The sequence below is a fragment of the Sus scrofa genome, chromosome 1 (assembly GCF_000003025.6).
Source record: "Sus scrofa isolate TJ Tabasco breed Duroc chromosome 1, Sscrofa11.1, whole genome shotgun sequence".
Classification (NCBI taxonomy): Eukaryota; Metazoa; Chordata; class Mammalia; order Artiodactyla; family Suidae; genus Sus; species Sus scrofa.
The window spans coordinates 122,270,239-122,287,131 of NC_010443.5; the positions used below are offsets into that span (position 1 = coordinate 122,270,239).

The 16,893-nt window shown below is 34.8% G+C and overlaps 2 protein-coding genes across 8 annotated transcripts in view; one reads left to right on the forward strand and one right to left on the reverse strand.

The window, feature by feature from the left end:
• The window catches only part of FGF7 (fibroblast growth factor 7), a 62,828-nt gene extending 54,361 nt beyond the window's left edge, over positions 1-8,467 (reverse strand). The window contains exons 1-2 of one of the 2 annotated variants that reach the window (XM_021073771.1): positions 8,102-8,467; positions 6,961-7,337 (exon numbers count right to left, since the gene is read on the reverse strand). In XM_021073771.1, the coding sequence (XP_020929430.1) occupies positions 6,961-7,246 (286 nt within the window). In that variant the 5' untranslated portion in view covers positions 7,247-7,337; positions 8,102-8,467. Of the gene's footprint in view, positions 1-6,960; positions 7,513-8,101 lie in introns of both variants that reach the window. The other variant, XM_013993026.2, reaches the window with a different exon arrangement.
• Positions 1-16,893, forward strand: part of FAM227B (family with sequence similarity 227 member B) — a 234,146-nt gene that overhangs the window by 130,896 nt on the left and 86,357 nt on the right. The gene's annotated exons all lie outside the window — the stretch shown is intronic.

Here is a 16,893-nt window from a genome sequence, read left to right on the forward strand (position 1 = left end):
AGACAATTTTTCCCAATTCACATCAAACTATTTTTTCTCTGAAAGGATTTTGTCTGCCTAAAAGGCAAGTTTCACCTAGACATTGATTTTGCATAATTCGCCTTTCCTTCCTCACCCTAATCCCTTTGTCTTTATAGATTACTACACAAACCCAACTAGCTGAATAACTTGAATGACATTTTCTTTGTTAGCAGATTTGGAATATGGCTTCTCTACCTAAATCAGGTGAAGATATCATCTCAAATACAGACATGATTATTGGTCAAGAAACAGTTGAACATTCAGTAATTCTTTAATGTGGCTTTCACAACCATGGGAAAGACAGATAATTTTTATTTTCCGACCTATTTTGCTTGTAGAAAGGTTAGATATGAACCTGGAAGACACTATGCTAAGTGAAATAAGCTAGACACAGAAGGACACCTACTACATGATACATCTTACAGGAAGAATCTAAAATATTAGACTTCTATCATAGAAGCAGAGTAAAATGGTAGTTGCTAGGGGCTGGAGGGTGGAGGCAAACAAGGAGATATTAGTCAAAGGGTTCTAAGTTTCAGTTGTGCAAGATGAATAAGTCCAAGGGATATATTGTGCAGTATAGTGTCTATATTTTACAGTATAGAATTGTATATTCAAATATTTGCTGAGGATAGATCTTATGTTAAGTGCTTCTGTCAACAGCAATAATAAAAAGGATAGGAGGGGACTTTTGGAAGTGATGGTTATGTTTATGGCATAGATTATGGTGATGTATACTTATCTCTAAATTCATCATTATATACATTAAATAATACAGCTATTTGTAGGTCAATCTTACCTCAATAAATTTTTTACAGAGAGACAAGGTTTAGAAAAATGAGGAATTCAGATGGAAGCCCATTTCATTTAATGTCATTTTCTCCATATTCCTAGATATACACAATTCCTGCCTCCTCAGCTATGGCCATATGTGAAATTAAAACATAGAAAAGTATTATATTCAAAAAAAATCTTTGATACAGAAGAAGAAAGCTGAGATCTTTAGAAAAGAAAGAAAGCTTTGCCTTAATCCCCATTTTGCAAAGAAAACAAACTTCCAGGTTGGCAGACTTTCCCTAATCTGGGTAGACCCTCTAGGCTATTCTTCCCTGTTGGATTTTCTAGACTGGAGATTGTCTCCTTAACTCACTACATTTGTGGGATGGCAGTAGGAGGTGTGATTCTAACTTGGGGGCATCTGGGTTCATCATCATAAGTGGCTCACTTAAGTGCTTTGTAAGCTGGCATTGATGCCTATACTCCAGATTCGCTGCTACAGCTCCACTTGAAAGTGTCAGAAGGGAGTCAGACCTGACTGTCCTTAAGAAACCGTGGCACAGGACCTGTTTTTTTCCCAGCAATGAACTCATTCACCAAATATTCCTTCTTATATAGTAGCTACAGAGCTGTCATCACATTTTCAGGCCAGTTCACCAAATGTTGGAGCCACCAAGATTTGTCAGAAAGGTCAAGTGGAGCCCAAAGAACTTCCTTGATGCATTATTCAGAGATTCATTCCTAATGAGCCCATTTCAAAAATCCTCCAGGGTACGCATTAATTCTGAAGCCCTTGAAGGGTTCCCAGATATCCCCAGGACTCTAAGGGGATCCTGCTGAGTTAGAACCTTTGTCTCATTAAGCAGTGATTTTCAACCTTAGCCGCACATTAGAATTACTGAAGAGCTTTACACAGACACTTGTACCTGGGTCTTTCCCACTTGCACAAGATTCTGATTTAACTGAGCTGTGGTTTCCCCACTAATCTAATGTGATCCCCTTAATCTAGTGGTTCTATGCCTTTGAGGCATATCAGAATTATCTGAGGAGCTTTTAAAATTCCTAATGCCTAGGTTGCACCCCCAAATCATTAATTAGAATCTTTGTGGGTGAAACCTGACATCAGTATTTTTTTAAAGTTTCCGAGCTGATTACAGAATTTAGCCAAGGCTGAGAAATAGAAAAATCTAGAAAAGGAATCCCTTCCATATATCTAAGAGCCAGCTTCTTGCATTCTCTCAAATTCACTTGGTTTTATGAAAGCTATAAAATATAAGGCTGAAGGGTTGTGATACAACTGAGTCACAAGGTAAAATACATGATCAGATCCTCAGGATTGGTATAGAAATTAGGTCAGATGAGAATTTACAAAATAAATAAGAGATGCACCTGTGGCAGTAAATTTTTATCACCGCTTAATAAGAACCATGTATGTGTAACTGGGTCACCATGCTGTACAGCAGAAAAAAAAAATTATATTGGGGAAATAATTCAAAAATAAAATAAAATAAAAAGAGTCAGGCACTAGTATTAGGCAAAAAAAAAAAAGAGGAAGATCATAAAATGACAAATAATTCTTAATATTGGAGTTTTCAAAGAGTAGCTAGTATTTCCAAATCTACCCCCCAGAAATTTAGCCATCTTACATAATTTAAAGCCTCAACAACTTAGTTAAGGAAATGCAAGTCACTAGTTCTATAGGATTTCATTTTGTCAGTAACTCTGGTTCAGCTCCATAGATATGTTCCTCATTGTCTATTTTTTTCTAAAGATATGGTTGTCATTATTTTCTTATATTTTGATTGTGTGAATTAGTGGGGGGTTTTTTTTAGCTAACTTGCTAAGACCTCTCTGAACACAAGCAAGTTTACCATCTTCATATTTGTTAGCTACCAGCATATTCCTGTTGAGCAGGAGCTTATCCAAAGAATTGTTGACAATTTGAGTCACTGAAGATTTTGTGGTCAAAGTCAAATCCAACAACAGTGTGTTTATTTGCTTTTTGCCAATTGTTAGGCCATCGCCTGTCACACAGTCTAACAATCCAAAAGAGCCTATTGCCAAATTGTTGGCCAGTTTTCAGAATGGCTAACCCTTTTCTTGCTATGGAACTTACAATGCTTAATTATAACAAGTGAGGCATACTTTTTCTTGAATCAGTGTCTTATGGCAATTAAGGATTTCTTCTCGAAAGGAATGGGAAGAGCAAAGCTTTTTAGTAATTGGATGCCAAAAGCAAGAAAACCTTCCCAAGAGACTGAGTTCACATCTGTTTCCCAGGGCAGTTGTCGCTGCCCATTGCACTGCTGCTGTCTCTCACTCGGCACCTCAATTTCCAGCTTAAGCAGCAGTGTTATTTGTGTCAGGTGTGGAGTGATTGCCTCTGTCTGCCGATGGACTGCCTGGTCCAATGATCTAAATTCACCCTCTGGCCTTTTCCCCAAGGGGAGAGCTCTGACAACAGCTCTGAAAGTGTTGTCCACACATTGCCAGTCCCTCTATGGTATTATTGACGTTCCTCTTCTGCAGAGAATGTGGATATGTATTTCATTTTGGAGGGGCATTTTATAAGTTCAGGTTAGGTTCCAGTTTCATTGCTTAGAAACCTACTAAAAGGCTAAATGTGGTGCCACCAGAGAAGTTGAGAAGAGAGGCTCTCTTCCCTCCTGAGTGAGAATAGCGTGCCTTCTCAGGACCAGTTCTCCAGTGATAGTTTCTCTCCCCTCCAGAGTCATAAATGCAGTTCAGTGCCTCTTGGCCTCTTATTAATTCCTATATTCACATAGTCAGGTCTTGCTTATATGGCTACTAATACAAGTCTAGTTTCTGTTGAGTTCTGTGGTGCATTGTTTCTGCCATTTATTCATTCTTATCTAGATTTAAAATATTTCACAAGACAACACTAAAATTAAGATAACCCTGAAGTGAGATCTTCACCACCAGGATAGCTTAAGTATTTTTTTAATTCCCCAGAGATATCAAATTCATCTCTTTATCACTACCCTTGTCTTCCTCCAGGCCCTCCATGTACCTGCCCCAAGCCCAACACCTTATAGAAGCAAAATTGTACACCCAGATTTTTCACCTCTCCTACCTACTCCAATCCATTGTTTTAACAACATCTTACAAACCACATTCCTATGAGGGAACAATGCTTCTGTTGGTGAAGTAAGCAGTCCTTCAAGATCCATTAACATTGTCGGGTCACTTTCCCTTTCATTCAAAGCAAAGCTATGAGAATGGACTGGGAACTTTCTTATGGTAACCCAGAGAACAACTGTTTCATATAGCTGATAATCTAACTTTTCATGCAAAATGTTATCATCTGAGACATTTAAATCTGTACCATCTTAAAAGTCCTCCAAAGAAGGATGTTTAACAACATGTCAATGAATTTAAGGCATCAGAACATTGCAAATGAAATTCAGAATTTGATTCTGATCTTTACCACTTTCTGAACTCTGCTGCATTTCCATCTGGTAGACAATACAATTACGTTTTACTTTCTCATTTTAATTGAAGTAGGAAGGAAACATCTTTTGTTCATTTGTTCATTAAGGATTAAGGAATGTAAATAATCTATAAGTTTTGTCATTTCAATTTTTTTTTTGCCTTCTTTGACTTTTTAAACAAATTCTGTTCAGTATTTTCTGTGTATCTGTTTCTTAGTACCTGGATACAGTAGCTTCAGTGTCACGTGTGTCAATTTGTGTGTTTTTATGCATGAAGCATTCAATTAAGGCTTTCCTTTAACTAGTAGGAAATGACCATCAGAATTCTCTTCTAAGTGATTCTCCATGTATTTTCCAATGAAGTACATTAGATTTCCTATAGACGACAGTGAATTAGCGTCTCTTTATCTATGGAGAATCCTGACAGGCTTCTTCATCAATAGGATAGCAACACAACTTAACAACAGTCTGGGGCTTACTGAAAGGACCCTGATGAAAGTTTCCCTTTCCAAGAGTATTTACCATATCAATAAAGTATACTATATGGACAGCCTCTGAAAAATCTTTGTAGAAGTGAAGATTATTTACAAAATATATATCATGTCTTTTAGTACATTGGTATTGTGACATTCTAATTTATATTGATATAGAATGACCTTCCTTCCTTCTTTCTTCCTTTCTTTTTTACTGTAGAATTAGTGTTAGAAGAGAAATAGTGTTCTAAATTGGCTTTATGGTTACTCATGGTGAATGCCAAATTGTGTTTCAAACTGTAAAAGAACTTTAGCATTTTGTGTATGTTTAAAAACACGTTTCATGATTTTAAGAAAATTTAATATAAAATAGAAGATATATATTAGTGCATTCCAATTATAGATATTCCAATTGATACCAAATAATTATGAAAATTATTCATTTTCACTGATTTTATATCTAAATTTTTACTTTTTTATTACTTGATAAAAGCATTTTTAAAAATTAGCATGTGAAAAATTCTGTAGTGTTTAGGTTTAATACCTTATAACACAATTTGAAATTATTTCTGGCAGCTCAACTTATCATTAAATAATGTTCACTTTCATCTCATTCAATATGTGTGATAAGTACATAGATTATTCACATTTATGTTGTATATTCTATGGCTAAAAATAGAATAGACCATAAGAAATACAAGGTATGTTGGAGATCATCTGTACATACCCCACATCTCACAGATGAAAAAAATGAGAATTGGAAAAAAATGGTTCCAAAGTCATTCACAAATAGGAACATGGACCTTTCTTCATAAATTCCACCTGGGCTCCATTTTTTTCACCAAGTTCTATTATCCATTATAAATCTCAATCACTTTTAAATAAATTTTCTTGCTTGTGTAGAAGTAACTTGCCACAAGACTTTCCTCCAGATAGTTTTTCCTTAACTAAGCTTCAGTATAATCAGAACAGTATCCTAGAACTAACATAATAACATTATTAATAGCAGTAATAATAAAGCCATACTGTTAGCAATCCACTAAGATGGGCTTAACATTCTGTATCAATTATAGTTAAAAAGTGGATCCTCTCATTTTCGTATTAGAAACATAACTCCACATATCCCCATTTTTGTTCATTAGTTGAGAAGCCTAAAAGTGATTTATTAAATAAGCAGTGAAAGTTTTAAACATTCATTGCAAGCTTGGCACTGTGCTAGGCAAATGTTTACATCATCACCTCATGCATTCTTTTTCAACTGACTTTAACATACATAATATTATAAACTGATACAGTAATAACATTAAGTGCTAGTAACACAAACAAAATTTATTTTCACTCAGGGATTTTAAATTGTTAATGTATATGTTCAGGTATATATTTTATCCCATAAAATTTAAGACTTTTGAAATTGGTTATTAATCCTAACTGCTAAAATGATAAGTCACCCTGATATATTAACATGAAAAGAATAATTGATTCCTGAGGGAAATATAAGGCTTTACATTTAAATCATGGAATTAATTTCTCTTCCAACTCACTTTTATTTCCTCCTTCACATTTACATTTCCCTTAAGGTAACGCAGAACTTTTCTAACATGGAATATTTAGTTAAATAAAATGTTAGAAGGAGCCTATTTGTGTGCTAGGTAAATAATTAAGCAATCAAATACAAGCTCATTATGACATTATCAGAAAAGGATACCACAGATTCACTTCTGTTTTATAACTGTACAGAGTTGTATATGTCACTGAATACATTTTTAGCACAATTCAATATTTTACACCCTAGGAATATTTTTTCAAGGGAAATCAAATTATTTTTAAAAAATTCTCTATTCCTCAAACTAATGGTAAGTTAATTTTGATGAGCATTTACTGAGTACTCTATTAGAGTTCCTAATGGGTTTTGCTAGAAGACAATAAATCACATTTCAGTATGAATAATATCATTTACATTTCCCTTAACATAAAAGCACTTTGAACTAAGGTTGTAGAGACTATATTTTCAAATTGGCTTGGGTTATTACCTCCAACTATAATATTAGTAGATTTGCTCCGTTCCAGGAGATATTTTAGGAACATAGTTTAACCATCCCAATTTAGAAAATAAATAATGATATTTAATTTTTTTCAAAAAAAAAAAAAGGAAACTGAAAAGACAAGTCACTTGGAAAGTGATCCTTTCACAAGTCGTTAAGGCTCATAAGCTGTGCCATAAATAAAACATTACTTACTGTAATTGTTCTTCATCTCTTGAGTCCCTTTGACTTTGCCTCGTTTGTCAATCCTCAGATACCACTGTGTTCGACAGAAGAGTCTTCTCACTCTTATATCCCCTCCTTCCATGTAATCATAACTTCTTGTATGTCGCTCAGGGCTGGAACAGTTCACATTTGTAGCCATTTGCTCTGGAGTCATGTCATTGCATGCCAAAGATAAAGTGCCCACCAGACAGATAATGTGGAAGCATGATCTGTAGAGCAAACTTGGCAGGATCCATGTCAGTATCCATTTGCGCATTATAGTATAGTGCTCCGGGTGTTCATGAATAACATAATGAAAATTAAATCTTGAGTTGATCGTTGCTCCTAGGTCACTGACCTCTTCCTATCTGTGAATTGTAGATGGATTTAAGAACGAGTAGTTGCACTATCCAAATTGTTAGCCTTATCCTTTAGTTCCTGATAACAATATAGAATTCCTCCTTAAGTAAATCTGTTGGTATATCCTTATAAAAACAGGTTGTAATAAGCTTAGTTGCTGCGATGCTGTTTGCTACTTGACTTCTGTTTGCAATGAGAGGTTAACAAATGGGGAGGGAAGAAAGAGAAGAAGATGAAAAATTGTATGTATAAATGTCAGTGGGTAAATAGTATTAGAACATACTGTGTTATTCACACTGTGAAGATGCATTTAAAACAGCTTTCACAGAGTATGTCAATGTCTTTACTACTCTGTAGATTTATGAAAGTTAAGCATTAGTAGAGACAAATCAGAATGGGGTTGTACCATTCATTCTAGTTCCTATTTCATAAGAAACATCCTGCAATTAGAGCTATTTATTTAAATTCAGTTCTAAAACTACTATTAACAAAATATAAATGTTTTTCTCTAGATTTTTTTATTCTTTTACATTTGTGGTTTGTCATTTATTTTCTCCTGAACAGCCTACATTTCTCAAGTTAAATGTCAGGATTGCTCTGGAGAATTTCAACCTTATCTTTATGTAAGTTCTACAGCATAATTACTATAGATAATCACAAGGCTCAAAAAGCTAGTCACTTTACTTTTCCCCTTAGTACTAAAACCAGAGAAAGAGATAAACTACTCACAAACATTCAGCATTGTTTTTAAAGACAAATAACAGCCACTTACTTGTTCTGTTGATAACAGCTGGATACACAAGAATTCCATGTCTGTTGTCTGCCTTGTGCAACTTGAGCTTCTCTAGTGTAGCTACAAACTATTTCTCAGCTGAGAAATTCTCCAGCAGAATCATAATTGTTTCCATAAATCAACAGGCAAGAGGATTTTCTCTGTGTGTGTGAGCGCGTGTGAGCTTGTGTATGTGTGTGTGGAGCCTTTTATTCAGGGCTTTTCGATAAATACCTTTGCTGACCTCATTGGAAGCAATTAAAACTTAACCAGTGAGCTGTTAGTTGAATACAACAGCGAGAATAAAGGAGGCTTGTATAGTATTCATTCAATGGTCATGAGAGGGAGCTATGAACATGGTTTATGCTTAAATCTATAAATGGGTACCTACGTTGTAGAAACTAATCTCTGATTCTGAAGCAGTTAGAAGGGGAAAGAGAATTTTTTAGACTGTCTTTATAATATAGCAGTTGTATATAAGTTGAAAAATATTCCTTTGAACTATATGTAAGGGAATTTTTTAGTAGGAAATCTTTTCCACAGCTTTATGGTGCATGCATTTCTACTATCACATGTTTTTATTCAGAATGTTAGAATAAAACTACTTATATGTATTAATTCACATCTTAGTGTCTTCAAGAGTTATGGGTATATCTCTTCATACAGAGATATTTCAGCATTGCCTTTGAGTATAATCTTATGTCCTATATTCCTAGACTTAAAGTAAGAAAACCTATGTTCTTATTTGAGTTGGGCTACTAATTACCAGTATGACCTTAGGCAAGTCACCTGGCCTTTCTGAATCTCAGCTGCTACATTGTAAAATTAATCTCAATGACTCTATGGTACCTTGTAGTTTTAAAATTCTGTAACTCATTACTCATACTAACAACTAATATAAGAAGGAAGATACATGCTTTTTAAATTATTCTTCTTAAAAATCAAAAATAAGTATTTAGTTCTATATTGGTTATCAGTGTTTGATTCTTGCCCTCAGTAAGAACATCAACGTAATAAATATTACTTTAGGGATGTAATTTTAAGAGCTATAGCCCATGTAAATAAAAGAAAGCTATTTTGCCTTCCTGCTCTAGTGTGTATATAGTAGCGTTCTAATGTTTTATGAGATATCTGTTGCAAAATAATTGCATTGTTAATCTAAATCAATATTTAGGAATATATATTCAAATTCTCTTCCCCATGTTAATACCCCCAGCGTGCGCTTGCATGCACGCTCTCTCTCTCTCTCTCTCTCTCTCTCTCTCTCTCTCTCTCTCTCTCTCTCTCTCTCACACACACACACACACACACACACACACACACACACACACACACACGCACAGTACTTGAAATGCACTACTCTACCACCAGGTGGTGCATGTAGACCGAATAGGAAAAGGAAATTAAGTGCATTCAATTGCATTATACTTTATGTAGTTTCCCTATATGTCTGTGCTTTTGGGGAATAGAATCAAGAGCACAGAAATAGTTTTAATGCACTTAGTTATTCTCTAGGCAACAAATATGAAATTTCTACATTTATTATAGCAGAAGAAGGTGGCCTTTCCATATTTTCCTCTGTAGAAAGCTAGATGGCTACAAAATATTCCATCATGTATTTCTTTATAAGAAGGAATAGAAGAAAAAAAGAAAATATGATGCTGCCGTGCTCTGAATCATACCTCCATTTATTTTGCAGGGAATAGTAATGAGCAGGGTCAGAACGCCTAGGACTTGGATATTCCTTCTAAAGAAATAAAAATTATTAACCATTCACTTGTTAATATATCCAGGAGTTACTAAATCCATCTATTCAACACTGACCCTATAGATTTAATACTAAGAAATCAATAGATCAGAAGTCAAAATTTGCTAATTTAATGCTCAAGACTTAAATAAAGAAATGGATTGTTTGTTGATGAAGAGTGCTTAGTGCTTTTTAAAAATCTGCTATGTAGGGTTAATTGTAAAATAGGAAACAAAGTATGAAATTGTAATCTCTGTACCCTAAATTTATTAGATGCCATTGTATTCTGTGATTTGAAAATATGATCCCTTAATGAGTGGATTAAGTCTCACCAAGGAAACTGTATTTGTATCCTTTGATTATCAGTTTCCGTAATGGAGAATAATTAACTCAGGATGAGCCCACAATCTTTTTGACTAGCATCACAGCTAATAAAATGAAGCACCTCACTTATGCCCTTATTATCAAGAGGGATTCTCCAGAAACCAAGAGCAATGTAGATGTCTCTAGATGTGTTAACCCTCTGTTTTTTTTTAAGTTCTTAGTACTAATAACATTGACAGGTATTTATTGCTCTTGTTTTAATGTACATATAGTGATAGGCTAAGCACAGAAAATATTTGCCGAATGTCTGGTTGTTTCCAGATTGAGTTAACTTCATTTTTAATTGGAAACACTTCTGTCTCCTGAGTTTTAATTTATAAAACAAAGGATTATATTTTTAAAACAAAGAATTCCTGCATCTCTTTCTAAAAATTGGCTTAAAAAAATGTCCTAGAAAAGATAATCACTTGGGATTCTTTAGAAAGAAACAAGGCCTAGTACTTGTCTAGTTTAATTTGGGAATAGAATATATGAAAAGAATACAAAGAATCTATTTCAGTGAATATCATAAAAACATAGGCAGTTGTTGAAGTAATGACTAACTTCTATTTCATGAAGAAGTAAATGATGCAAAATAACTTTTATTTAATAAATTTTGCATTTCAGCAATTTTAAACATGTGCCACAATTCATAAGTATGTATAATGTAATTGTAGAATGGAACATCATTAAATATTTTCATTACAGTACACTCTGACATACTATCCTGTTCCCCATCCTCCTAGTTACCATTCTTTCCCCAAAATATACATAATCATTCTTATTAGTTGCTGATGTATCTTTACAGAGCTTTCCATCCATATATAGACAAGTTGAATACATATGTGTATGTATACCTCTTTTACTTTTCCTCTTTATATAAAAAGGTAGCATATCATACACAATGTTTGGCATGTTTCATTTTTTACAAAATAAAAATAGAAAATCTTCCCATCTTGGTATCTAGGAAATTTCCTCACCTTTTTTAAGCTGTATAGTACCCCCATTGAATGGGTAAATCACAATGTATTTGATGAGCCTCCTATTGTTGAACACTTATTTTTTTCTGGTCTTTTTCTGTTGCAAAAAAGAAATGCTGCAGTGAATTAAGTTACAAAAGTATCATTTTTGACTGTGCAAACAGGATTCATTTCCAGAGTTTGTCTCTGTCAAATTTTATATATGTGTGTATAAATAAAATTTGTGTAGATATTGCCAGTATACCCTCACAGAAGTTGCACTAGTTTTACAGTCTCACTCACAGTACTTAAGAGTGCTTATTCAGTATGGCGTATTGTCAAACTTTGGGGATTTTGCTAATCTGACAGATGAAAATGGCATAATATTGTAGTTGGATTTCTCATGAGAAAAAAATGACCATCGTGGACAAGTACTCTAAAGAAAAGGTGCATAGTGCCATGAGTGTCTACAATAAATGGCCACAGGGGAAGTTTCTCTGTGATAATACCAGTGGAGTTGCAGTTTGAAGGGTAGGAGTTCTTTCAACAATGAAACACCAGTAGGCTCTAGGAGAGAGAATGAAAGGGACTTTGCTTTGTGAATAGGCTGGAGAGGCAAGGAGGGTCCTCGCGGGCTATGTCAAGGAGTTTGATCTTTATCCTAAGAGCAGTGGGAAGCCATTTTAGGATGGTAATACGAACAGTGACACAGTCAGAATTGCACTCCTTGCCTCCATTCTGATGCAAACCAGTTTAATTCCTATTTAGCAGGATAAGTTTAAGAAATATTAAATTGTGTTCATTTATCCTATTTTTCTGTTCTTCATATTTTAAAAAAGGTAGCCAAACTTTGTGATTGGGAAGGAAAGATGGAGGAGAAAAAAGTCATAGACACTTTCTGACTAGGGTAAAGCCTAAACCACTTCAAAGGGTTGTGCTAAGTGTCCTAAAAAGAAGTGAAACATAAAAGTGTCTTTGAGAAGCATCCCAGAGAAGATAAATCCATAGACCAGGGAGCATAGAGAAAAGTCTATTTGGAGAGCCAAGCTCCTGCATTTCCAGCAGCATCACAGCACACAACGGAGGCAGCAAATCTCCAGAGAGTAAAGATCGCCCACGTGTCTAACAGTTGGGCCTATAAGCACCCCCTCATAAAAATTTCCCATGTTTTAAAAGAAATCTGGAAGAGCAGAGAACCCAGACCTAAAGGAACTGTGTGAGCAGAGTCAATGAACACCCAGAAATAATCAAAGTAGACAAAGGTCTCACCAATCAGAGGCTCTTGCCTGGGCCATGAATAAAACTCTTGAATCCTATCTCTTCTTGAAGCAGGAGAGGTGAACCCAAGAATAACTGACATAAGTTTTCCACTGACTAGGGGTGGCAGGTGAGGGGTGAGATTCTCAAAGTTGAAGCTAGGTCCCTTGCATATTTGAGATTGTGGTCCAAGATTTATTTCCACTACCTTCCCATTGCTTTTATCACACTGGATTTATCTTCATCTTTCTTCCATCAGTCCCATTCCATGAATTCAGCCTCAACTTTGGACCATGCCCTACAACCAGTATTACTTACTTCCTTGGTTCATTCACTTAACAAATATTTACCAAACAGCTACTTGGTGCCAGATGTTCTCCTCAACTTTTCGGAGATACAATGGTGAGATTTCTGGAAATGGCCTTTGCCTTGACAGAGTATGCATTCCAGTGAGGGAATAAACATAAACACTCTGATCTTTGGCATGCATGTGTGTGTTCTGGGTGTGGGTAGGATGCAAAGAAGGTGTTCAAGGAGGTAGGAAGTAGAGGGGTAAATGGAATAGAGAGTCCTACTTTAAGTAGGAAAGGCCCATCTGAGGAAGTAAATTTTGAGCTTCCTGGAACAGGAATGACCTTGGTTTGGTCCAAGAACTGAAAGAAGACCATTGTGAATGAAGTACATGAGCAATGGGAAAAGCTGAGAGAAGTAAGGGAAACAAAAAGTAGATGGGAGCTAGATCATAGAGAAATATGACGGTTGTGGTAATAGCAGTTTAGGTTTAGTCTAAGTATAATAATAATCTGGAGTACAGGCCTGTTCCAAACCTTGTAGACCTGGTCAAAGACAATAGTTTAAATTCTGGAGTAAAATCCCTGAAATCACTGAGTGAGCCTACAAATCTTTAATTATGCAAACTTTGTGCTCGCTTTTGGCATAATGCCCTAACATTTTAAAACTAACTGTATATAAGATACAAAGTCTGAGTCATATGCTCAAAATTGTGGTGTGCCTGTGACTCAACTGTATAAATATCTCAGTTTACAAATGCATCTTATCTCATCGTGTTTCCAGGTCTATAAAAATTTGTTTAATTTAATTTATAAAAGTTCTCTGAAATGATAATCTTAACTTCTAATTCTTTAAATCATATTTTGAATTTACTAAACAACTTTAGAACTGGAATAAGATCTCTAGAGTAACTAGGTGGGTTTTTTTTTCAATTTGAAAATATCTGTATAATGAAGTTAAATTATATAATTTACTCTCGAGTGCCTTGACTATCCTTAAATTAGTGCTTAACTTCAGCAAATAATCAGTCTCCTTGATTCAGTGCTGTATGTCAGTGCCTTTTTTTGACAGTCTATTGCCACTGTAACAGTTGGAAATTGTTATAATGGCCATGAGGAGAGTTTTGCTTCACCCCAAAGTGGCAAACACTATGAAAAATAACAAACACCCTGTGCAATTAGGGCTATAACATCCTTTGCTTTAAATTCTCATTCTTTGGTTCCATACTCATTGCCTGCATAGCAAAATAAGGGGTAAAACTAGCATCAACAATTTTTTTAATAGTTCATTGATGTCACTGTATTGATAACAAAATTGGTTTAATTTTTCACTTACTAGTTTTAAAACCATGACTTTTCAGAACTAGATGAATTTTTCAAAAGTGGGAGAAGGGGACAGAATAAAGGTAATAAAGAAGGAGAAAAAACTTACAGAGAAGTTTAGTATGAAGATATGTTCACAAAAAGCCAGGTGTCTGGTAAAACACAGTTTCATGTAAAACTGGTGGCTAACAAAATAACTTATGCATAGGAAAAAAGAGGTTCATAGTTCCCCTTAGCTTTCTTTTCAAATTAAGTGTTCTTGCTATCTTTAAATATAATTCATATTTCCCGGTCACTGGTATTTAATATTAAATCAGTCATAATGAATTCTCCTTATTCTTCTAATCAGTTCCAACAGTTGACATTTCTACCACCACAACTTCTTCCCTACCTGTTTCTTCCTATCAGTTATCACCTTCACAGCCTAAGTCAAGTAATCATTATCTTTTGTACTAAATCTATTCCTAATCCATCTCTTTTCATCTCCTCTCACCAACCTCCAATCCATTTTAACTGTTGCTATCAGATTAACCTTCCTAAAGCTCAAAAGTTGTAATCATGTTATTTTTCTGCTCAGAAGTATTTAGTAACATCTCTGCTTTTCCTAAACAAAATTCTAGCCTTCTTTTTCTAATATAGGAACTTCTGTTCCCAGCATCTTCTTGTGATCCTCAATACTTCCCAAATACCTGACTCTCTCAGTAGATTCAGGGTAAAGAGAGATTCACCTGCTCCCTTGGTGATGAAGGGGACTGACAGAAAAGAAATCTTCCTCACAAATTCTATCTCTCCTTTTCTCTCTTTCACTACCTTCTCTGCCTTCACTCCTCCTCTCTTTCTTTGGTCTCTCTTATATCTTCAGTCTGGTGAGAGACCCAAGAGTCATGTAAGTAATTATCAGGTATTTCCTTTGAAGTTTTACATATTGAGTTTCCAAGGATGCAGTCAAATCTTTGGTCCTTGATTAACTCAGCTACTTTCTTTAATCAACACTTCCTGTGTATTTAGGTAGTATGCAATATGATATATACTGTTCAATAGATAAGCAAGGTCCTTGAACTCATGGGGCTTAAATTATGGAGGAAGGGACAGATTATAAACATATAAAAAAAGAATTCTGATGATATTGCAGGAGGAAATCAATAGGTGCTATGGCAGCAAATAACATAAAGGAGAAGGGAAGGGAAGGGGTAGTTTGAGTCTGGTCACTAAAAACCTTTCTGAGGAGGTGACATTTAAGCTGAGATCCAAAGGATAAGAAGAAATCAGAAGTGAAGGTAATACATTCCAGGCAACGGTAACAAGGAAAAGTGTTTCTTAGGTGAAGATGAGCTTGGTTTGCTCTAGAAACTAAATGACAGTATAACTGGAACAGAACAGACTTTGCAAGGGAAAGTGAAGTGATATGAAACCAATGTGTGTTTGATCTTGACATCAATGGTGGGGACTTTGGTTTGATCTGATGTATAATGGGTAATAATAATAAGTAGTGTGATCATCCTGGAAACTTTGTGAGGACTTTTTCCTCCTTTAAAATGAGAACCAGTCAGCATCTTGTAGATCAATTACCACAGAAGTATGGAATTAGACCTAGAGTTTCTTTTTAAGGCACTCCAACACACACACACACACACACACACACACACACACACACACACACACACACACACAATCTCTTTTCCTAACAGGATTAAGTAGGTATTTTGACAAAAATGTTAAGGGCTATCCTCCCTCATTTTCTGACAACCAAAAATAACATAGGCCCCAGTATTATAACACATGAAATTAACAGAAGTCAAGCTGTGTTATGACATCCTATTATTGTAAAAGTCTAAAACAGTTTTATTCTTTGATTTTAGCCACAAATGGGTATCACAATTGTCCAAATATAGGTTAATATACAGGGTTCAGTCAACTCTTGTGACACTGAGAAATACGTTAATAATGATGTTGGTATTTTACAAGAAATCAGTACTTAGTACTCTCTCTGGGTATTCTACCTAAGAGAAAATTGCTTCTGTATTCTAGGGGAATGTTCTAGTAGAGTAGTTCACATCAGCATGTTATGCCATATTGAATTACACAGCAACAACAAATGTCACAAACTAAAATTCTGTATATCTAATGCTATGAAAAAGAGTCAATTTGAAGGAAAAAAAGATGGTCCTATCAGTCATTTGATAGTAGCCAGAAGAAAACAGAAGACTGATTTTTTCCTAATAGAATTTTTTGACTGCACATGGTTATAGCTTTGATTTCCTAGCCTAAGAAGCTTAGAAGTCGGAAACATTGTTTCATGAGTTTAGAAAATTGCTGAATTAGTAAAAATAAAAAATTATTGTATATTTTTTAAAAGAATACTGTTTATTAATGCCAAGAACTATATGTATAATAAACCACACTGTCACTTGGCTTAACCGAATCAATAAGAAAAATATGGAAATAGTTTATTAACTAATCAGCAACACTTGGCTTAACCGAATCAATAAGAAAAATATGGAAATAGTTTATTAACTAATCAGCAAATGTAAATGTGAAAGTACTGAAGGATTTTTGAAAGTTGCTTTCTCTTTTAAATATTTTTTAAAATCTCCCCCTACAACTGATTTATCCTGCTAATTTGTTCTATCTTGGGAATATCTGCAAAGCAAAAAGATAGATTTCAGTGCAAATTCAATTTGAATGGTAACAAATTCTGAAGTAAGAGACTCCAAATAAATGAAGCTTTGCTATATTTTAAATTATTCTAAAATGGAATTGTTTGTTGGGATAGCATTTAACTTCATTATTTTTGCCTTCGATAAATAAAATCAAAGAGGATAATTCTAATACTTAGTCCAACCAAAGGGATGA